This window comes from Schistocerca serialis, chromosome 2 (genome assembly GCF_023864345.2).
Source record: "Schistocerca serialis cubense isolate TAMUIC-IGC-003099 chromosome 2, iqSchSeri2.2, whole genome shotgun sequence".
NCBI lineage: Eukaryota > Metazoa > Arthropoda > Insecta > Orthoptera > Acrididae > Schistocerca > Schistocerca serialis.
In genome coordinates this window covers 917405452-917429850 of record NC_064639.1, presented here as the reverse complement: position 1 = coordinate 917429850, position 24399 = coordinate 917405452, and the positions used below count along the sequence as shown (strand labels likewise).

The 24399-nt window shown below is 40.2% G+C and overlaps 1 protein-coding gene across 1 annotated transcript in view; it reads right to left on the bottom strand.

Annotated features, from left to right (window-relative positions):
* Positions 1–13691: 13691 nt before the first annotated feature.
* The window catches only part of LOC126456516 (sterol O-acyltransferase 2-like), a 164081-nt gene continuing 153373 nt past the window's right edge, over positions 13692–24399 (bottom strand). The window contains exon 10 of the mRNA XM_050092264.1: positions 13692–13784. Coding sequence (XP_049948221.1) covers positions 13719–13784 — 66 coding nt within the window. The 3' untranslated portion in view covers positions 13692–13718. The remainder of the gene's footprint in view (positions 13785–24399) is intronic.

Here is a 24399-nt window from a genome sequence, read left to right as displayed (position 1 = left end):
TGAGATTGAATTGCCATTCCCTGCACCATGCGTCAATTCGCTGCAGATCCTCCTGCATTTCAGTACAATTTTCCATTGTTACAACCTCTCGATACACCACAGCATCATCTGCAAAAAGCCTCAGTGAACTTCCGATGTCATCCACAAGGTCATTTATGTATATAGTGAATAGCAACGGTCCTATGACACTCCCCTGCGGCACACCTGAAATCACTCTTACTTCGGAAGACTCCTCTCCAGTGTAGTAATAACCTACAGTGTTATAAACTGACGCTACGTTTTTATGAGTTACGCAAGGAAACAAAGTTTGGATTTAGAATACTTCGTATACATGTACAACTTCTGATTGTTCTTTGCATTGGCCCAATTTCCCGGCAGCTATTGTCACAAAGGCGTACCCGTAGAGTGGAAATGACAAGACAGCTGTTATGTAAAGATGCACCACAATACAAAGATAAGTCCTGATTTATTATCTCTCACCGTTGATTCTGGGTAGCAACAAAGTTGCAATCTGTTCAACAGTTTCACTTATCGCAGACAAACACGACAGCTTTATATGAAACCAAAAGACATGTAACGCAGGTAAAGCTGCCTCTCGAAGTGGTAAGGATCCCACTACATCTCTGCTGGAAAGTTTGTTTCATTTTCAGTCCATTATTTCGTAATCTGGATATCAAAATAATAATCCTATAATGTTTTCTGTAGACTGTTGTAAATCCATACATTTAGCTCTTAAGTCATTCAATGGTTCCTACTGTCACTCGACATATTGGCAAAACTTGTAAACTTCGACTTCTTAAATGTAAGAAAGAACCTTTCGGCCTCAATGTTGAATCAAAAATTCAATAAAGAAATTTTAAACGTTGCTAGGTAAATATTACAATAGGAATTTGAAATTAATACTGTTCGTTTTTGTTTTTAATGCAACAAAAGGCCACGTATCACATGAAGGAAGAATAATGCAAGTGTAATTCATCATGTTCCGAGAAATTTGCTATATTGTAATTACCAGTTACCCTGACATATCTCGGTAGTGCTACAAGTTAAGCCTTCAATTGTTTTTCTTCACAACAAGATGCATTACAGGTTCCCCTTACGATGTCCTTAAAGAACTGAAACTCTTATTGCTATTTTGAAGCGATTTAACCGACCCTGGACAACATACTCCTACACCATGCAAGGAAAGATTTTGCATTTTGAGAATGAGTAGGGCGCAAAATTAAATAATGGTGAACTTGTCAAGTTCCTCTGCATCTGAGTCATCTCTAATGTTAAACAACAGTTTCGCAGTACGTCCTTTAACACTATACACAGATTTCTCAGTTGGTTTCTTTCTGATGATCACCACACGAGTAATGCAATAGAACACTTACAACGTTAGTAAACGTACTTTACATTTTCGCTGTTAAACATTGTTAAATATTCTCGAAATGGAGTAACTTACACAGGGTGATTCATATGGAAGGATCCACCCTTCTAAAGCAAAACCCCTGGATAACCAGGAATTTAAAGTGGTATGAGACGAGAAAGGGGGGGAAACCTACAAAGCTGTTACCAACATTGCGACCGATTTGGAAGCATCCATCATGGATACAAATCGTAATTTCACAGAGGAAACGGTGTCATGTGACTTATGTAAACAAATTTCTTGTTTATAGATAAACTGTAACTAAGAAATTCCCTAAACAGAACAGTTCAATGATATACGAAATACTATTTCAGGTAAAAACATAAATTTAAATATGTATTTAAACAAACCCTTTAAATAATTTTGCTAAAATGCATATTTTGTCACTTTTCTTTGTTATAATTTTTAAGTCTAACAAAAATCTTGAGCGTAGTCATATTGTGAGAGCGCAATTTGACTTCGTCCGTAGACATACCGTGTAGTGAATGAGCTCATACATGTGCAGCGTCACTATCTGAAATGGAAATGCAGTAGTTGTGATGTAGACAGCTGACTTAGCAATGTACCAACAGTCACTGTGACAGATGAGTTTAAATGCAGAGTTCGTGAATCACCTTGGGGCTGTGGTTTGGAAACTGCCCACAACGCTGCAAAACTCTTCCAATTTCCTTATGTTGTAACTGACTTATTTAAAATCATCCGTTGTGTGTGGTGAGCTTTGGTAGCAGCAGTAGCAACATGATTTACACCGTGCTACGTCTAGTTTTCTGCGAGAGGCCGTGGAACAGAGCGTGTTAATGTCAGTTTAGAACCTGACACAGACCTCGAAGTCGTGGCGGAAAAACAAAAAATGTTTGACAGTGTACAAAACATGCTGAAGCGGAAAAAAACAATGTTTAAAACAACGAGACTGGGTCACAGAGAGCGCATCTTGCGAATTACAGTATACTTAGCGGGATACGATCATCATCCTACAGTACAGGCGATGAAACTTTGAACTGGTCTGTGCAGTTGATCAATATGTGTATATTTAATAGGATCATCTCATGCCTGCATGCATTCGGTATTTGATTTCGATATAAGGGAGGAGAGAGATGCGGTAAAAATCTTATCGAGTTCTGCATCGGATGAAATTTTTGAAGCTTTTATAGTTCGTAATTTTTCTCTGATGGATGGTAAAGAATAACGAAGGTAGCATGTTGAGAAGATAGAAGTGAATGGCGTGGATCTGTAGTACCTGTATGTAGGTTGGGGGACGCACCACAGTGCAGTAGCAAAAATCCTTGGCCTTCTCACATTGATTTCCATCAATGGTCAAACACAGTCCTGTCGCAGTAACGCAGCTTAGCCTCTTTCTACATGGGTTACAGAAGGTGGTAGATATAGCTTTCTCTGACTCCTACTCAGTTCCGACTTAAATTAGAACGATCAAATACGTAAAGTTGGAGAAATGGCAGCAGTTTCAAGATGCATGGGGGCTACCTAAAACGAGGTTGTAATTTTACTGTAGCAGATCGGTTCGAGAAAGAGTGACAGAAATATGATTCACTAGTGGCTGTAATCACTGAAGGACTCCTTCATAGGATCCTATGCAGGTATCTGCATGAACGGGAGGGCTTGATTCCAATTCCCAGACAGCATTTCTAGCGGATGCGTAGCGCTAGAGATCTGAAGAGCTAGTGTGCATTTCTTGCGACCTCAATCAGCACATCATCCACACTGTGTTATCCTTCTCAATCAAGCATCGCCTATAGCCCAGTTGATGTATCACCGAACCTCTGACATGGCATTGAGACAGAATGCGTTACCAATACTGGAGAAATATCCATGGGTTGAAAATACTAGTTTCATACCATGTTCATTAGCTGAATCACTTTCTAAATTGGGTAATTTTATTACGAGCTTGCTCCGTCGGCGACGTGTAGCCTCACGGCTGGTCTGATACTATATACTCCAGCGATCAACGTCTGTATTCAGTGTCACGGTATTTGTGTGGACAAAAACCACCTCATTCAGAGGCAATGCCGTACCTCGATTTGTAGAGCGGGTATAGCATTTAACAGGGATACTTGTATGCACCTGTAGAACCTAGACCACTTGTGATGGTTGCGTTTTTAAACTTCTCGCTGTTTGTAAGACGACTTCGCCTGTCTTTCTAGGACATAGTGGCGTCACTCGCAAGGAAACTTATTAGACATGTCCACCCATGGTTGATTTTCGGTTAGTATTATTTTGTATCGCCAGCAATCAGTTACTGACTAAGCAGTGTACTTAGTAGTAGGGGAAGTGTGATAGGTTCGCCTTGAGCATGAGGCTTGTAAAGCATGTGTTCGCATTCAGCCATTTGCAAAGGAAATGACTATGTCCAGTAGTAAGGAAGTTATGGATTTGACGTGCAATACTGTGATGGCGAAGGGAGGCGTATGTCAAGTCATAAGAATTGTACAGATATTTCTATTTCCAGAGCCAAAGCCGTCAGCAGGTTGTATTTCTGATACTTCGCTCATTGTCGAATGCCATTCAACTGAAACCGCAATCTTAAGATTTAATTGTAAGTATAGCGATCAAATATATATGTGGCCGATCTCATGATGATGATTATGTCTATGCGTGGCCTGTGGTGGGAATGATTCACGTTTTCCGCTAACGGCAGGGACCATCTGAATGGAAAGGGCTGCTGCAAAGCAGAAATGTAGTTGACTTAACGGTGTCGTCCTCTAGATGGCCGAATAGCGAACTAATACTTAGTATGTGTTGGGAGCTTTCGTGATCGCATGGAAATTTGAGAAGATTCAATATGGACGTGTGTTTGTGCTGGAATATTATTCCCTTCCAAGTAAATTGTCCGGTGGACTGTTTCTGCACATTTCGCACCTTTATTTAGTTGAGAGAATATCGATTGTGGTGTGTGCGCCTAGCAGGCGAAAGATAGGTGGAATGCACGTTTGCTGGTTCTCTAGACACGAGAAACATCTTAGTTGGCTTTGTAAATTACAGGGATGATTTGGGATCTGGTACATCACCGAAATTGGTATTCGCAAGTGGAAATATCAGTGTCCTCTATTTTTTCGAGTTTTCATGTAATGCTCTTCACAGACGTGATAGGTTTCTAGTTATTTAGTGGTTTACAGCACGCTCCACCTCGCAAAAGTTTCAGATTTCTAGTCTGTACCTTCAGAATTATGTTGTGCCAGCGGCACTGCTACATAAGCGGTATTTCTATGTGCCTGATATCGAGAAGTATCACGAAGATGGCACGATAGTCTGGCAAACCATGTGAAATTACATATGTTTGCACAGGTCACACCAATATTCAAGAAAGGTAGTAGGAATAATCCACTAAGTTACAGGTCCATATCCTTAACGTTGATATACAACAGTATTTTAGAACATATATTATTTTCGAACATTATGAAGGCTTTTGACACTGTTCCACACAAGCGGCTTGAAGTGAAACTGCATGCTTATGGAACATCGTCTCAGTTGTGTGACTGGCTTGTGACTTCCTGTCAGAGAGGTCACAGTTCGTAGTAAATGATGGAAAGACATCGAGTAAAACAGAAGTGATTTCTGGCGTTCTCCAAGTTAGTGTTATAGGCCCTTTGCTGTTCCTTATCTACATGAACTATTTGGGAGACAATCTGAGCAGATATCCTCAGTTGTTTGCAGATGACGCTGTCGTTTATCGACTAATAAAGTCATCAGAAGATCAAAACAAACTGCAAAACGATTTAGAAAAGATATCTGAATGGTGCAAAAAGTGGCAGTTGACCCTAAATAACGAAAAGTGTGAGGTCATCCACGTGAGTGCTAAAAGGAACTCGTTAAACTCTGGTTACACGATAAATTCAACTAAATACCTAGGTATTACAGTTATGAACAACTTGAACTGTAAGTAACACACAGAAAATGTTGTGGAGAAGACTAACCAAAGACTGCATATTATTGGCAGGATACTTAGAAAATGTAACAGACCCACTAAGGAGACTGCCTACACTACACTTGTCTGTCCTCTTTTAGAATACTGCTGCATGGTGTTGGATCCTTACCAGATAGGACTGACTGATTACATCGAAAAAGTTCAAATAATGTCAGCACGTTTTGCATTATCGCGAAATATGGGAGAGAGCGTCACAGAAATGATACAGGGCTGGACATCATTAAGAGAAAGGCGTTTTTCGTTGCGACAGAATCTTCTCACGAAATTCCAATCGCCAACTTTCTCCTCCAAATGCGAAAATATTTTGTTGACACCGACCTACATAGGGAGAAACTATCACCAAGATAAAATAAGGGAAATCAGAGCTCATATGGAAAGTCATTCTTTGCGCCCACTATACGAGATAGTAATAATAGCGAATTGTGAAAGTGGTTCGATGAACCCTCTGCCAGGCACTTGAATGTGATTTGCAGAGCATTCATGTAGATGTAGATGTTCTTGTAATCCCAAAGTCTGGAGATGTGTGTAGGCAAGCAAGCAGGTCAGGTCCAGAAGCAGTAACGCGTTTCTGCCGGAGGGAGCATACCCTGAATGTGTAGAACAGTTCTGAGACTGACTTCGAACCACTGAGGGTGCTCTGGTCATGTGCTGGGAGTGGATGACCACCCAACCTTGCAGGAAACATCTAGTGCCACGAGTATACCTATGGTGCATGTGCATATGCTGTCTTCATGGTATATGTACAAATGATGTAAGAGGAGTGATTTTGTATGGTGCAGGATAATTGTATGTTTATTACATTGACACTGTTGGAGATCGGTTTCATGCTCTAATATTCAAGCTTCCGTCCTCAGTGGGAGAGCAGTTTAATTGAGTAGGACAGGTTCCATATCTGACGATATGGAGGGCACTTTGCAAGGTTTAATTGTTGGTGCAATATGGCGATCTGTGTAAAATAGTTTTTTGCCACTGAAAGTCTCGTCTGCAGTAAGGAAAAAAAGGCACACATTGCTTCCACACCTGCAGCATCAGTAATATGGGGGGGGGGGGGGGGTAAATTCGATAACAGCCAATCATAATGATCCATTCATTCACAAGACGTGCTTTGTGCTGGGATTGCTGGGATATAGGAGTCTCTACATAGCGGTGAGAAGGTTTGCATATGTTGAAAGCAGGAAGGGTAACAAGTGATGGACAGGGTGCCAAGTTAGGACCACAAGGAAGAATGCATTGGACGTTACTCTGCGCTATTTTCGTAAACAGGTTCTGTTACAGCAACAATTTCCATGCAGACAAGCTGAGACATCACAAAAGCTTCTACAAAAATGAGCATTAACTATTTCTGGGATACTATACAATTTCCGAGAGGTCAACTTGGTTCTTATTTTACATAGCGATGTGACATCAGTATAACACAGTTGAACTCTTTAGATGCGCCGTACCCAGTGGAAATACTGCAAAAAACTAATGTGGTATATAAAAGAAATAAAATGGACAAGAGATTTTATCTCAGCATTAATTATTATACTGTACGTGAATACTGACCACTCAGGTGGTAGATGATGATGATCATCATCATCATCATCATCATCATCATCATCATCATCATCATCATCATCATCATCATCATCATCATCATCATCATCATCATCATCATCATCATCATCATCATCATCATCATCATCATCATCCAAAATTCTGTTAAGACTTTCGAGTGAAAAGAATAAGAAGGATGCACTCTGACAATAATGGACAATATAGATGAAAAGGACTGTTAGTTGTCTTCTTTTATCAGTACACACACTACCTCTCTTGTCTTTGGTGCAAGAAATCAGACATATTGGCAAGTGCTGTTGAATGTAAGATCAATTGTAATCTTAATTTGATAATATAGTAGTTTGATGTTAATATTCATTTTTATTTGTAATAGGTGAGCCATCTCTGATGTCCACTTCCTTTAAATACCTGCATTTCAAGTAATTTTCAGCGAAAGAATTGCAGCCGCCACTGCAGCCATGCACGCCATTATGTGGCAATCTTAATTTATAAAATTATTGGAAGCGAATAATTCTTCCCAGTAAATTATAATAAGCATATTTTCCACAGCTGACAAACACAGCAGCAGGATACGTAGTTTTAAGATTTTAATTTCAGTTCAACAGCCGATATCCAGAGCCACAATTGACAACAATGCATTACAAAAAAGTGGTAAGAAATAATTCTCTTGCGCAAGTGTGGGCAAATGCAAATAATAAACAAAGATCTCATGCTTGAACAGAAAATTTTAGCTCAAGCAAAAATATAAAAAAGTTTATTTCATTTTTCAACTTAAATGTAACGTTTCAGTATCAATGTGTCTTACATTTATTAACGTGATTAATAATTTGGCTCAGGATTAGCTTTTATTACACAACCAATTTTCCAAAAAGCAATTTGATTTAAATTCAAAATTCAAAACGAAAATCCAAATTATCAGTCATTTTGAGAACAACCCACTGTGTTGCAACAAAAAAAATATTTTGTTATATTTCCTCTCATTTAACGATGTTATCTTTGTAATGAGATAGTAGCTACGCGCGCATTGCGGCGATGTGTCAGCTGCGCTGGGCAGGTAAGCATGGCTAGATGTAGCTCTTATACCCCATTAGGATTGCAAGGAAGAGAAAGCAGGCTGTGCTATTCTGGGAAGCGTTGGAATAGATTTCTATGGAGCTGGATCCGCAGCCCTGCATCATCGCACCAGTAATGGTGCCTAGGTGAACACATATTTAGACAGGAATTTCTCGGGTGTCAAGTATGAAAGGGATGCCGCTGCTTCAGCCTTGGGGGTGGGGGTGGGGGGGGGGGCGAAGTGATACCTGAGCAGAGTTCAGCAGCCAAGAGCTGTGTCGTCACTTCATGGGGGCCACCAGTGCATCCTGACTCTTGGGAGTGCAGTCCAGTGGTTGGGGACGGCAGGATGTAATTTTTAATAGCGATCTTTTGTTTGAACTATATTCCATCGATTTTACCAACCAATAGGATGCTGCAAATTAAGAAAAACTACCCCGTACATGTGAAGACTATCGATTTAATTAATTTCCATAAATTTTTTATATCATGTTAGCGATACAATACTTGGGGGAGGGTGTGTGTGAGTGGGTGGTGTGAAGCAGAACAGCAGGTTAAGTGCAGAACACTAGGTTACTTTGCATAATTTTTATATAAAATGCAGTACACTAGCACAATGGGGTGTGTGACAAAGAAGAATGCGCCAGAAATGGCGTTCAGAAATTCGAAAAGTGTACCAGAAAATGGTGGAAGGACATAACTAATTACTTAATTTGGTATGAACGGCGGTACAATAGTTTCAGGAAATGGGGGTGACATGGAAAACCACGTATCAGAACAATAGGTTAAGTAATGACAAAGGGCCGAACATTAGGTTAAGACACCCAGAGTACTGTGCTGAACATTGGGTTATGCAACATGTTTGCCCCAGAGTTGTTTGTGTCTCTGCACATCACTGTACTGTATTATGTACAAGTGGTTTGCAGGTCTGTAGACTATTTACTGCGACCTCAAGAACGTCGGGGTGAGCGTTTTGTATCAGTGTAATAAATATACTATGTCAAATCCGTTCATAAATAAATTGTTCCGAAATAAATACACTCCTTTCTCCTGCAGCCCAGCATAGGCTTTCCCCACCATTTTCCCCTCCAGACCACAATCTCGGATTTCGTCATGGGAGGGGCGATAGTACCCTATGTTGTCAGTACTGTGTATTAGGTCTGTTTGACTCTGGGCCTCATGGTGGACACACTGGATGGAGGTACTACTTCAAATTGTTTAAATAAAGACTGCCTGCAAAATACTTACGTCCATCCTGTCCAGCACAGGCTGAGTCCTTTCCCAAGGAAGAGGTGGTGGTCAGATGACAGGTTGTAGTAGGCAGCCCAAGTGATTTTTTCCCACTATTTTCTTAGGTTAGTGGATGTAGCCATGGTGTGTTGCGTTGTCCTGCTGGAATGTGAACCTCCCACAATTTTCTGGGGGAGGTGGGGGAGGGGGTTTGGTTTAACTAAATAGTTAATCAAATCGATATCAGAAGTGTAGGTGTAACAGCGAGGGGGAGGTGGGTGGGTTGGAGATGTCCAGGGATGAGTGGAGTGAGAGGGGGTGAGGGACAATAGGTTAAGGACCTGTCAGTCGAAAGGAAGGATCCTTCTAGCAGAACAATAGGTTAAGTACCCATCAGTCGAAGGAGAACAATAGGTTTTACCCTGAGTGCATACCTGCCCCTGATGTAGACAACCTGCACTAGCAAACAGTGCTCGTATGAACTTTGCTCTACTACTGACACTCACTTCCCTCTGCATGATGGCAATTTGCTGACCGACAGAAGTGTGGTTCACATCACCTGTCAGGGTCATGGGACCTCATTCCTCCCTCTTTGGAGAAATCAGGTCTCCAGACAGACATTTCTACACACCTGAAGAAGTAACTTACATTTCACTAATTGGAATAAAAGAAAAAGTTTTGTCTTCTTGCTCTAATTCAATGCATGAACCCTATGGTTCATTCGCTGAACCTTAATCCTGAACTTTTTTTTTAGTCCAATCCTCTGCCAAGTGGTGCACTGGGAGCTCAACAGTTCTGGCAGTTTTTAATTTGAAGTAGATGTAAGTTACACAAATCTACATCGAAACCACAGTGGTACCAGAAACCGAGACATTTTGTCACAATCATATTGCGCTGTTTACTGTGGTACTGTCAAACACGCTGTTAACATTCACTCAGTGGCAAAACGACTGTTTTGTGAGGCACATCCAGCGGAAGCTTGTGGTCTTGTTTCAAGTTATTTTAGAAGGTTAGGTCTGAATCATCTAATCGTTTTTCTGGCCAACACAGATACATTATAGTTGTCCCGTTGATAACTGACACAGAATTTAGTACCTGATCTATTTCACATTTTATCATTGTTTAAGATTCCAATGCATCAAAATCCTCGCCTGGTCACTCCCTGTGTGTCCTCTAGTTATTGGATAAGTCTTGCTATGGGAATTCTCATACCTGATTTACATTGTGTCTGAATCTTGGCCGTCTTCATGTATCCTATTAATTCATTAGTTTAATTCCCTTACCATCTGGATATTGTTCAACACACCTTTCTGTGTACCGGTATTTCCGAATTGTGTGGTATGGCACTCCTTAACTGTCTCGTTTCTGTTCTGTAATTCTTGCTCTTGTCCCAATCAGCTATTTAACTCCCTGATAACATCAATATCTGCCATTCCAAATACTGTCTTCAGTAATTCCCCACCTGCACCTACCCATGTACTATTTTCAAACAGCAAAGTGTGTCGTGCTAAATTCGCCACTTGAGCCAACTACTCTTAACTGCTCGTATGAGAGCTCAAATCCCTGATACTCCATTCGGATCTGTTCCAATACTGCTTTTTCTCAAGCTTCAAGATGCAATCTAGTGCGTATTTTCTCTGGAATCCATTCCTCATTACTTACTCCCTAAGAGTCTCAAGCTAACCTTGGTGTCCATTGGTGGCTGGTTAACATAGCGTCACCCTACCTGGAGGACAGCACATCTTTTTGAGTGATTCATTCTGTAGTGCATCCACCACTCCTTCCGCAAAGAGGTGTATTGCCATCAGATTTACATTTTACACTTTCAATCACTCCTGTTGTGAGAAACTATATCAGAAAATGTAAAATAAATCACCTAAATTAACAAACTGTAAGAACTCCATGGAGCTAGGACAATTAAGTAGCCAAAACATGTTTTACAACAAATCAGTTTTGCATGCCTCATGAAACTCTAGACTTACAGCAAGATTTGAGTGCACATGCAAGATTTGAGTCCTGTGAATACTGTGTATTAACTTCTGTCTCTATCCATCTGTTCTTACCTTTGCCTTTTTGCCTTCGTAGGGAATAGCACCTACACTCGATATAACATCCTTCATGGATAATAGACATTTGGACTGGTTACTGCGAATACTCATTCACATGTGCTGTCACCTCTGTGACCTTATATGGATCCTGGTAGCATGTAAGGGTTTCTTCGTTTATGACCTTAAGTGTATAGGGACCTGCTGGCATGACCCACTGGTCAATCCTGTAGAAGTAACTTCACAGCAACTTGTCTCATCTTTCTTGCCACTCATGGGCTCTAGTATTTACCTCATTCACCATCTTCCACACAGTCTTCAACGTTTTTGAAAATTGTCCTATTGATTTCTCATTTTTTTCCCAATTTTACGTTTAATAACTTTGAAAGGTGACATCTTCCCAGCATATATCACCTCATAGGATGACAGCCCAACACTAAAGTGTACTCTTGAGTTGTATGCAGCTGTTAAATAAGGCTGATAAAGGTCCCAGTCACTGCAGTAACTGTTCACTTGACATTCTACCACTACTGCAATGATTACGCTCAGTTCTCCTGTTTACCTGAGGGTGAAAGGGACTCAATCCTAGCTTATTGATTCGCAGCAGAGGAGATAATTGCCTGCTTACTTGATACAAAATTGGTGCCCTGATCTGGAATTATTGTGTCAGGTGGAGCAGACTTCAATAATCAGTTTTTTACCGTCTCTTGTCCTATTGTACTCAGTTGCTGATTTAGAAACGGTAAACATCATAACCTAATCTGAAATGTGGTCTATGATGTTTAATGCATGTCAGTTAACCTCCATTGTCTGGTTAAATAGACTCAAAATGTGTATCCCTACCATTTCAAATGGCTTTGACACCTCCACTGATCTTTGAAGTGGTTTTTGTTGTTGGTACATGGGACACAGTTCTTTATATACTGCTTAACGTCCTCTTCCACCAAATTCTTTCAGCTGTTTTATGATACAGTTACCTTTTCTCTCAATGTTCTTCAAATAAGCAGCTGTGGGCCTCTTCACACATTTTTCACTGCTGCAGGTACCATGATGCAGGGCCCAAATTTTGTCATTCTACATGGTGGCCCAATGTGCATAACAAATTGTGGCTGTGTTAGTGGCCTGTACCTTCTGCCATTCTGCAAGATTCAGCAGAGCTGTTTCATGGCTCCAATTTTCCTGCTTAACCTATCCAAACTGCCATGATTCCTGCTGGTTTTTAACATTAAAATTTAGTGAATTCGATTTTGAAGCAGTGCACATCGAGTCAGTCTGGAGACCCCTTACAGCCACTTAACTGCTGCATTGTCGTAACTATGAATTTCCTGCTCTGCAGGTAACAATGAAAGTAAATGCTGCCATATACTAAATTCAACATCTTAGGTAAGCGAGTAATGCTGTCCCAATTTATGTAATTGTCTTGATGCATATGTTGTATGTGTTCACTGCCAGCGTCTTCCTGTCTCAGAATGCATCCTACAACTTGGTTGCTCACATCACAGAACGGGATAAACTTTTTCGTAATTCGGAAATGCCAACTAAGGGCTAGGTTTTAGTGCCTTCTTCAATTCTCCAGTGTAGACTGACAGTCAACCAATCACTGAAATTTCGCAACTTTTCTACAAAAATGTGCTAATGCTTGCTTAAGCTGAAGTCAAAGCCACATGCCTGCAATGGGCAGTGATCAGCGAAGATAGAGTCCCTCAGGATGCTCCAACGTCCATCCCACTAGGGTGGTGGGCACCAGCATGAGACCTGGTGATATGAATGCTCCAAGTTGTCTGCGGAGGGTTCCCAGCTGAGGCAGTTGCCTGTTGATGCTGGAGGTTAAGTCCTTGGTAGGTGACTATAGTAATGTCCACCTCTAGCACCGAAGCTGATGTAGACAGTGTTCGCAGACACAATGTACACATATAAATGTGATCATGTACCCGAACCTCGGACCTGGAAGATACACCAGACTGTTGTGGTCGAATCTCAGAGCTGAGTAGCTGTGACTTCTTTCATTCAGTTTCCCTTGTTTAGTCAGCTCCTGCTGAAGCCTAGCTGGACCTGTAGTATTATTGTCCAACTTCGCCATTCAGCATCGCTGGATAGCTTCTTCCACTTGGGCAGCTTCACGCCAATAAACACCCTTTCATCCTGATGAAAACATCTTGTGAGACAGTGTCTGGGATTCATGGTGACACATGCATCCCTCGGTATGACAACGACTTGCTGTCGCAAGAGCAATTCGTCGCACCTGATGGAGACATGGTGCAACGAAGTACTTGACACAATGAAGCCAATGAACCAAGACGAAAAAGAGACAAATTAGTCATATTTTAGTGATAAGGTAAATTTTCTTTATTATTCTAACGCTAAAAGATGTTTCAACTATCTAGAAACATTTCTATTAAAATCATTGCATTAAATCAAACAAACAAATTTGAAGTACAAATCCATCAAATAAGCAGGCATCGCCATAGTGTTAGTTCTTGACAGTTCAGATGCCCTCCAATGACGAAAAGCAGAACCATGACCGGGGAATGTAGAAATCCCAAGATGAATCCTGAAACAATTATTTGCAATAATGCTCTCTGTGGAACGTGAAAGTCTTCGGTCACAGAAGACTTTACTGGAAGATTCATTTCGAATTACAAGCAGCATTTGGGGACGAACTCACAAAATGACATTTGTGACGATGGGTGACAATATCTACATGTAATATCAAAATATTCCTAAATTAATACATTTTGTCATCAACTTACAATAAGGACTGGAATGTGCTGCTGAAAGTACACTTCCTGTTTAGTTTGAAGTGGCTCATTACCCAGAATTAAGCAAAACAGTACTTCAAAATTTTCTCTCCAGCCTTTGATACAAAAAAAACTTAATACGACAAAAATATAAAACTAAATACTAACTCAAGCAGCTAGGAAATTTTATTACAATATTCATTATTTTGGTTTATTACTCTCTTCATTGTTATCTCTTAATTGTCATTTAAAATTAATTACTACTATCAAGGTAATTTCATTGGAGGGATCTGGGAATGGAACTTTCCCTCAATATACAGTATTACACCAAAACTGGTGCTCCCCTAAGTTCTGATAGGTTTTTCTACTCCTAACGCAGTTTTAGGCATAGCCATATGGGCTTTTCCATAGCACTTCAAAAATACTCAAGGTTTGGTTCTATCGGCATTAAAGCCCCAAAATGAATTCTCTCATTTGTGTAATATGTAACTTATTTCAAAACTCGTTTTTGCACACTATAGACGAATTAAAGTTGTTAGTACAACAGCCAGATTGTGCGGTAAAGCAATAAAGCATTCAATAGAAGCAAAAATAATAGAAACTGAGGTGCAAAAATAGGTTGGACGCTTATGCACAAATGGCATATTTTGACACTTCATTGAAATGAGGCTATAAATGTGAATGTTGCTTCACTTTTATTGATCTGCAGAAGGCATACGATACAGTATCATTAAGTACGCTGTGACTAGCAATTGAATATTTTGGCATCGGCAGTAGATATATTGAAGCAATTCGACAGATGTCTGTTCCAATACTATGGTAGGTAACTAATATTCCCAAGACCTCTTCGTAAAGAAGGGTCTCAGACAAAGGTGATTAGGCGAGACGTTTTGCGAAGTGGAAGCGAAAATGATGCAAACGGGTATTCCTGCACGACAAGAAATACTGTTCGCTTAACTCTTCGCTGACGACCAGGTCCTGATAGCGGGAGACAAACACGACTGCAATTACATTTACAGAAACTGTATGGAGAATACCCTAAACACAGACTGACTGACAAAAAGAAAAGATTGAATGTTAATGAGTGAAGGACAAGGCGGCTCGTACGATTATGTAAAATTAAAAATCTCTGAACATGTAAGTACCTGAGTCATTTTTACAGGCTAGAGAAGAGGCACACAAGGCATCACAAACAAAATTTGGCAAGGAAAAGAGTAATTGGCCATGTGTCGGCTATGGAGTGCCAAAATTAGAAAGAAAACGAAGGTCCTTCTGTCAGCTGTAGATCGTTTTCCTGAAATATGGAGCTAACCAAAAAGAACAGAAATAAACTGATGTCCCTCGACGTGAGTTTTTATTGAAGAAGTTGTCTCATCTACAGACGAGTAAGTCAGAAATGAAAAAACTGAGAAAACACATTCTCGATTCCACATGTAGCGAAATATTGACTTGGTATGAGCACAAAAAATGTTCCAATGTGTGTGAATCTTATGGGACTTAACTGCTAAGGTCTTCAATCCCTAAGGTTACACGCTACTAAATCTAAATTAGCCTAAGGACAAACACACACACCCATGCCCGAGGGAGGACTCGAACCTCCGCTGGGACCAGCCTCACAGTCCATGACTGCAGCGCCCTAGACCGCTCGGCTAATCCCGCGCGGCGGTATGAGCACATCCAACAAACGATAACCGATGACCAAAGAGACGCTATGAATTGACACCATCTGAGCGAAGAAAACGTGAAAGACCCCCTAGAAGATGGTTGCGAAATATCGATACGATATTACAGTGCCTGTGTTGTAAAAAAAAATACGATGCCCCGTTCTTTCGGACATGTGTGCATATTAGAATGAACTTAAAGTCATTTTTCTTTAGAACACAGTCACTGCAGTATCGTATTCATCCACCGATACCAGGCAGCGAGTTTCAGTTGATATGTCTTCCCCTGTACGGGAAGTACGTAATGCATACGAATATAGACTTATCCAGGAACGGCTGTGTGTGTGGGTTTGCAGCTGGCTGTGGGTCGTGCACGTGAGGTGGAACAAGTGCTGTGTCACTGAAAGAGGTAGAGGGTCGAGCGAGCCTGCCGGGACTTTACCCACTTCACTACCACTAGCGCCACGTCTTCATAACGCGCCTGTGCTTAACATACAAATGATTAAACAATAACCTAAGACTGAAATTAAAAATTAAAATAAATTTTTCAAACTTCGCCAGTGTATGCTTCAGCATATTTACATTAATACTGTTAACGTCTCGGAGTGATCAAATGAATACGTTTCGATGGATATATTATTTTAAGAAAAAGTAAGTGACACTGAATAATGTAACTATAAAATTAAAAATTGTTCACAACATGCAAATGTGTATCACAATTAAAAGTCAAGTCTCAACTTGATCGGAGCAATATTTTCGTCAAAATCGCCATTTTTACGAAAGATTTAAGGAACCAAATATTAGACTGAGGAAGGTAAAAAATTCGTATGTAGCCTCAGTTTCATATAAAAACATTACCATGTAATATCTATTAGTTTGCAAGTTATTTACTAACAAACATTTGGAACGAGAAAGCTGCCATAGTTTAAATGCAGTCGAGCTAAAAAATTTCAGTAACTAACGCAAACTTAACTCAATTTACATAAAATTAAGAAGATTGTAAATTGTTAGACGACGGAGCTAATAATACGTGTCCAAGAAAGGGGCCATTTAGATGCTGCTACCTGTGTCTAGGGCAGTTGACAGCAGATGTTCCGGTTGACGGTTAGCCGTGCCAGTATACGTCAGAGCTGGGCAGACTTCAAGGCGTTTTGGAAGAAGTAGAAAGTGAACTCACGAGGACTGAACACGGTCCTGCATCGCTTAGATTTTACGGAAGTAACTGTTTGAGTGCCACAATCAATGTTGACAAAATTTCATGGCATATGCGAGATTATTTTCCAATTATAGGCGAGCAGTTAACTTTTGCTAATTAGAAGTCAGGGCGATATACCGTTTTACTTGGAACTTCTCGTAGAGGCCGCCTCTAAAGTGCTAATACTGCTGTTTCAGATAAGTATATTAGACAGAAAACCAGGACATATTTTGTGAATGTGAACTTTTATAGAGTACATCAGTTACAACTCAAAACTTATTTACCGTCATAGTTCCTGATTCCACTGAGTAAATAGCTATTAGGAACATTTTCTTTCAGTGAGCACAAATGGTAATGTGAACTTTTAGACTGTAAGTTGTGGTCATTATGTTCTTCATCGCTTTCTCGATACCGCAGAAATAGTTCTCAGCCTCTTGTAAACAGCGAAGATAGGTGTAAAGTGTTTTTTATTCCAGTCTTTGATCACAATATGAATTCTTTTGACGATGACCGGATTCAGTCAGTAATGACCATCCTCAGATCTTTGTTTACACCGTGTCCTAAAGTGATAAGGCCGTAATAGCATCGTCAAATCATCACTTTAGGACATGGTGTATAAAAAATCTGAGGATGGTCATTACTGACTGAAATCAGTCATCGTCAAAAGAATTGATATTGTGATCAAAGACTGGAATAAAAAACATTTGACAGTATTGGATCACTGTTAATATAAGCGACTATGTCGCAGCTGGCGAAAATAGGTGTAAAGCACGCATAGACAATTTGTGGATCTTTTCGTAACGACATAACGAAAGTATCGGCCGTTTGCTTAATTCCCTATCCTACCGTACCCTCTGAAACGTCGAAGCACATTCTTAATTTACACAAATCATTTACAATTGCGTATCATTTAAATTTATACGTAAATTAGTATTTACATTCACCTCGGGACACTACCATTTTGATGTAGCTGTTTTATTGTGAAAGCACAGTAAAGCAAAAGAACAGTATTGCACTCTTCAGTCAATCACTTGAAAGGCGCGCTTTGTTTTGTCAGCTTCTGCAGGAGGCTCACAGGGTTCTGCGCTTAAATCCAGACAAATAAAACTTTTTTAAAAGCCAGTTTAATAAAACAAAGTAGAAATGAAAATTGTTTTACATGTAAATAGTGGTATCTTTCAAGAGTAACATTAGTCGATTTAACCCTCTTTAGTCGCAGTGATCGTCTCCAATCTTGTCTTTAAGGGATCGCACGCACTCTTTAAAACAGCGCTGTCCATATTCGTGAATGTTGCTTGGATAGCGGTGCCTAGAGATGCGACATTAGGGTGCCTAGTCTATTGGTAACTCACTCTACCACTCTCCGAAGATACTAGTCGAGGGAGTTCAAATCTGGGCTATTCGGGGGGGGGGGCCAGAACTCCTTTGACCAGAACTCCGAAGCCAGCTTTGGAGTAAATGGATCGTATGAGCCGGTGCACCGTTCCGTTTGAAGACATTGTCTCCCCGATACCACAGTTACCATCCACGGTTTCACGACATTCGTCGAAACTTCCAGATAAACTTCTATTGTGACAGTTTGTCCCTCTTCAAAGAAATGTAGTGGCATGAAATCACCCTCACTGGACACAACACCTAGGACGTGAACCCCAGGCTTCTCCGAAGCGTTATACGTGGCTACAATATAGACGACAACCGATCGTAGGTACCCGAAAAATCTAACTATTTCAGTGGGCGAACGCCCAGCGCGAAGAGTTTCGATAATCGCGGCTCTTCGGTTGTACTCCGCACTTGTCTGAAGTATCTCGGCCACTTTGAGGTTCTGAGTGTTATTAGATGCCTACGGCTGAAGAACTCCAATCGTGAGCTCCGGTCGTACTACTGTATGGCGGGAAATTCAAATTGAAACAAATTCGTACGGAGTTAAACGCCGCGCCCTGTACTTGCAGCCCATGTGAGGCAGAGTAGTATCCACCGTAAGCTTACTTGCTGGTTCGTGTTACGGCTTTCCTTCAGGGCGCTCTTCAAGTTTTCTGTGGTAGTCCCGCTGCTGTTTACCTTCAAAGGTTTTCCCAATGCTACCCCTGCTGGTTTATCAAGAGTTCTAATTGGTGTCTGCATCTGTGTGACGACTCTGCAATTCAATTCACACTTAAGAGCCTGTCGGAGGGTTTATCGAACCACCCACACTGTTTCTCCAAAGTTCCACACTCTAACAGCGCGCGGGGAAAACCAACACTTAAATCTCTCCGTGCGAGCTGTGATTTCTCTTGTATTCCGACGATCATTTCAGCATATGAAGGTGGGCGTCAAAAAATTTCCGCATACAGAAGAGAAAGCTGCTGTTCGAAGTTTCGTGCAAAGATACCGCCGCAGCGAAGAACGCCTTTGTTCTAACGATTCCCAACTGGCGTAACATATCCGTGACATTGTCTCCACTAGTTCGCGAAGATAACAAAACAAGTTACCTTCCTTTGGACTTTTTCGATGTACTACGTCTGTAATATCTGGTAAGAATCCCATATCTCACAGCAATACTCCAGCTGAGGACGGACAAGCTTAGGGTAGGCAGTCTCCCTAGTAGACCTGTTCCTTCTCCCTAGTACTTTGGCAACAAAACGTAGGCTTTAGTTCGCTTTACTATGTAATTGTTTCTTTTTCAGTGTTATTTAGTCGAAATGGAAGCCTTTGGATTTGTGTGATTTATACTATAACCGAAATTCATGCAGTTCTCTCAGCAGTCATGTTGATAACCTCACACTTTTCATTGTTTGGGATCAGCTGCCAATTTTCGCGCCATACAGTTCTTATCAAAATCATTTTGCAACTGGTTTTGATCTTCTGATGAGTTTACAAGACATTAAATTACCGCATCAAGTGAAAAGAATTTAAGACGGCTGTTCACATTGTCTTCACAATCGTTTATGTCTATTACGAACGCTACATATCACTTCTGTTTTACTCAATTACTTTCTATCAGTTACTGTGAACTGTCTCCTCTCCGATAGGAAATTACGAATGCAATCGCACGACACACCATAGGTTCCCTTTTGATAAATCGCCTCTTGAGGAACGGTGTAAAAAGGCCTCTCGAAATATACAAGTAGGTAATCAACCTGCGCTCCCTTGCCGATAGTACTGATTACTTCGAGTGAGTAAAGAACTATTAGTATTTCAGAAGAACAAGATTTTGAAAGTGTGCTAACTATTTGCCAGTTTTATTTACATGAAATGTATTTAGAGTTGCGAATATGAGCAACCGTCAGCCATATAATGGAATGGCAACCAAAATTTTTGCCAGAGCAGGACACCCTCAACCCGGAATTCCCTCTTATCTCAAGCAGTCACCTTACCATGAGCTGCTTCAGGATGCCCCACAGCCAGACCCAAACTTCCTTACGCCATCAAGCGTAAGTGTATTAACCTACACTGGTACATTCGTTGTGTGTATTCCCATTCCTGGGAGACATTTTACTTTATAGTCGCCTGTCCAGTGACGGTAATGAAAAATAAGTCACTAAGAGTTTGTTTCAGGCATGTTAGGTCATTGCTGCACATGAAATACAGTTACCATATTGAATAATTATATAATATTTTGAGGAGATGTAGCTATCTTCAGTTTCATGCAAATGGAGTGCATATAGTGTACTCAAACTCGTGCGTGCAGACGGTAAAGCCAGAATGAAATATTCGCGACATATCTCATAAATGGTTTGAGATCTTGAAACGCGTTTTCTACCATCATATCACGCAAAGAGGAAATGTACTTCGCTGTATGGTTAATAAGTGAGACTGGTTTACCTACCACAACGTATGGGATACTGACCGTTTTTTCTAGATAATTATGTAGTATGTAAGGATTACTGACAATTTTTTTTTACGAGAATTATTGTGGGTTTTACAATTTGAACTTATTTTTTTTACAAAAACGTGCTTTTTCATGAACTACTGACTTACCTTGCTCCCCAGTTGCTCCTTGAATAACGCACTTTCAAGATTCCACTCAATTTCAACTACATCAAGTATCTATGACCCTTAAAAATTACTTTATTATATATAAAAACTCTGTAGCTTCTCACATGTTGAGATAAAGTTTGCCGGCCGCGGTGGCCGTGCGGTTCTAGGCGCTCCAGTCCGGAGCCGTGCTGCTGCTACGGTCGCAGGTTCGAATCCTGCCTCGGGCATGGGTGTGTGTGATGTCCTTAGGTTAGTTAGGTTTAAGTAGTTCTAAGTTCTAGGGGACTAATGACCACGGCAGTTGAGTCCCATAGTGCTCAGAGCTATTTGAACCATTTTTAGATAAAGTTTCTCATGTTAGCCATATAGCAAAATAATTGTTTGCAGGCTATCATGTGCCAAAACCTCATTAGGTAAGTCAAACATTTTATGAAATATGAGGCACGTTATGAGCATTACATTCTCTAAATACGAGCTGAACTACATGTAATCCATTTTCTTGAATTTGGAGATAGATGTAGCTTTCCTCTCAAGATTACACAATAATTCAGTATGTTAACTACATTTCATATGTATGAATATTTAACGTAATATGCACCCCAAGAAGAAAAAAATAAAAATGGAAAGCTAGCGATTCCTAGCTTTTATTGCAAACTATTCGACTTGTGATGGAAGCGGATTTTTTGAATCATGTAGTTTCTTTAAACTGGCTTGAGAAGGGTCGCAATGAAACACACAACCTGGAAAACTAATGGTGAACCTTACCCTATGACAACCCCCACTAAAGCAAGGCGCGTGACGTAGATGGATGTAGCTGGCAGAAGTGGACGCCGGACTGTTATCATTGAAGAGAAAACAGAGAGTGAGTCGAACTTTAGCAGGGGCAGGGACGACAACGAATGACATGAGAGTGCGTGAAAAAGAAAATTGACGTTTTGAGATAGAACGTTGAGGATACAAGAGCGATGATAGTACTACAAGTAATATTATCCAAATAGTTTTATTTGATGAAGTTCGAATATAATTAATAGAGGAGACGAGAAAAAGAACTACTCCAGTGATGACATCTCAGCCGATACTTTAAAGCTAATGGATTAGCAATCTAGGAAGCATTTAGCTAAAATATTTTCGAGTTGTTTGTACAATGGTACATTCCCAAGAGATTTGAGTTCAGCCAAAATAAGCCCAATACGTAAGGAAGGTAATAACAAGATACAAAGAACTATTACTCTGTCAGCCTTCTGTCCATTACTACATTTTTTAAATTAGAATTCGAACTCCAGATTGAGCACTGCACTTGACATGCTCAGCCAACAGTGCAAGCCGATTTCCGCACAGGATTAAGTGCAATTGACCGTATACTCACTCTAGGTGAAACAACAGTACAAGTGAGTCCCATCTAGCTCTTTGTCTTGAAAAGGCATTCGATTCGATTAATCAACCAGTTGTGTTTGAGGCTGTAACACAAGAAAAATGAGTTGAAGAAACCAATGATGTTTCTATTCAAAAGTGTGTAAAACAAGGTGATTATCCCCGAAACTATTTCCAGCAGTTCTAGAAATCACAATGTCTAAACTGAATAGGAAAACAAAGTGAAGCCGGGTTCTGAGAAAGAGATGAAACAACCTATGGTTCCCCTTATAAGTATTGGAGTGGCTCCCAGTTAACCGATGAAGACTGAAGGGAAGCCCGCTGGACAGACAGTACAGAGACTTGAGAAAGACAGCTGACCTGGACTGGGAACGGGAAGCTCAAGATCGGCAGAAGCGGAGGAACCTGTTGGGAACCTATGCTGCACGCCGACTCAAAGAAGCCACATCAAGTAAATTGGCTTATGATGGCGACGGCGAACCAGTGTGGTGCAATCTATTTTTTTTTTATTTACAAGTCGAGTTCCGTAGGACCAAACAGGAGAATCTCCAAGGTCATGGAATTTGTCAATACATTAAATTACAACATAAAAGTAATAAAAGATAAAATGTTAATGAGCCCAAAGACAGACAAGCCATAAGTTAAAGTAAACGCAGTCAACAATGTGACGTAGGAATCAGTTTAATTTTTCGAGGATCAGCTCGACAGTATAGAAGGAGTGATCCATGAGGAAAGTCTTCAGTTTCGATTTGAAAGCGTGTGGATTACTGCTGAGATTTTTGAGTTCTTGTGGTAGTTTACTGAAAGTGGGTGCAGCAGTATACTGCACACTTTTCTCCACATGAGTGAAAGAAGTGCAATCCAAATGCATATTGGATTTCTGCCTAGCATTAACTGAGTGAAATCTGCTAATTCTTGGGAATAAGCTGATATTGTAAACAAGAAACGACATTAAAGACTATGTATATTGAGAGGCCAATGTCAGAATACCCACACTAGTGAACAAGGGGTCGACAAGAGGTTCTCGAACTTACACCACTCATCACCTAAACTGCTCGTTTCTGAGCTAAAAATATCCTTTGAGATTGGGAAGAGTTATCCCAAAATATAATGCCATACGGCATAAGAGAATGAAGATAAGAAAAGTGGACTACTTTTATTTAGATTTGTATATTAAAATTTGGCGCCGCCAAACAAAGTGAAAATAATTTCTATCTCAGAACGAATGTTAATTTCGCTCATTATAATCGACGTTTTAGGAAAGCCGGCAGCTGCGTCATTTATGATTTAAATTATGGAAAACTGCACCAGTTATTTTTTCATGCTTAGCACAATACGTTTCGAGAATTTATTCTCACATTGAAGTCCATTTGTTTACATGAATATTTTTGATGAGGTTGCAAGTGTGATTTTCTCCTTTGACTCTAGATGTCTCTCTGAGGCTATACTGCAATTGGAAAATTCGGACAAACTGGATCCTGCAGTGTTTTTATACTCTAATGTTAGATACGGTATTTGTGTGTGTCTAGTTATAGGTATTGTGCATCCTCCATTGCAAATCATGTCACGGACACTAGTATCACACTGTTTTTTGTAATCGAAACATGCTATAGAGATATGACAGTAAGGTTTCACGAAGAGTTTGTACACAGAGGTATTACAGAGTTTTTGGATTACATTATAAATATAAAAATGTCACCGATAAGTTTTTAGCACTATTGAGTACTGAATTACCAGTTATATTTTTCCATGCACGTGGAAATATACATAAATATGAAAATTTCTACAGTTATCATATACAGGAAAAAACTGAAGATGGCCAAGTGGCTCACTACCTAGTTAGTCTTTGATAATTTTTCTCATTTTTTTGTTTACAAAAATCTCAAGCTCATCCATTTAATGTATTGTACGTGATTTTTGGACGCAGAGTATCTTATCATCTCTGTTTCCCAATGGGTTCCAGCGTTTGTGGGTTTTGCTATTGCTGATTCTGAATATTCGTTATGTGAGTAACAGCTGATGCGTTCAGTGTATCTAAATTGAAAATTCCTGCCAGTCTGTGCTATGCAGCAGCTAGCAGTATTCATTTTGTCCAATTTCTGTGTTGCAGTGTAACTTCACAAAAATCTACAATACAAGAGAGGCAGGAAATCAAAACTCAGACGTCACTAAATGTATTAATGTATGCAGAATCACTCTAAAAGAGAAATTCTGGTTACGCATTGCGCTAAGCATGAAAACATA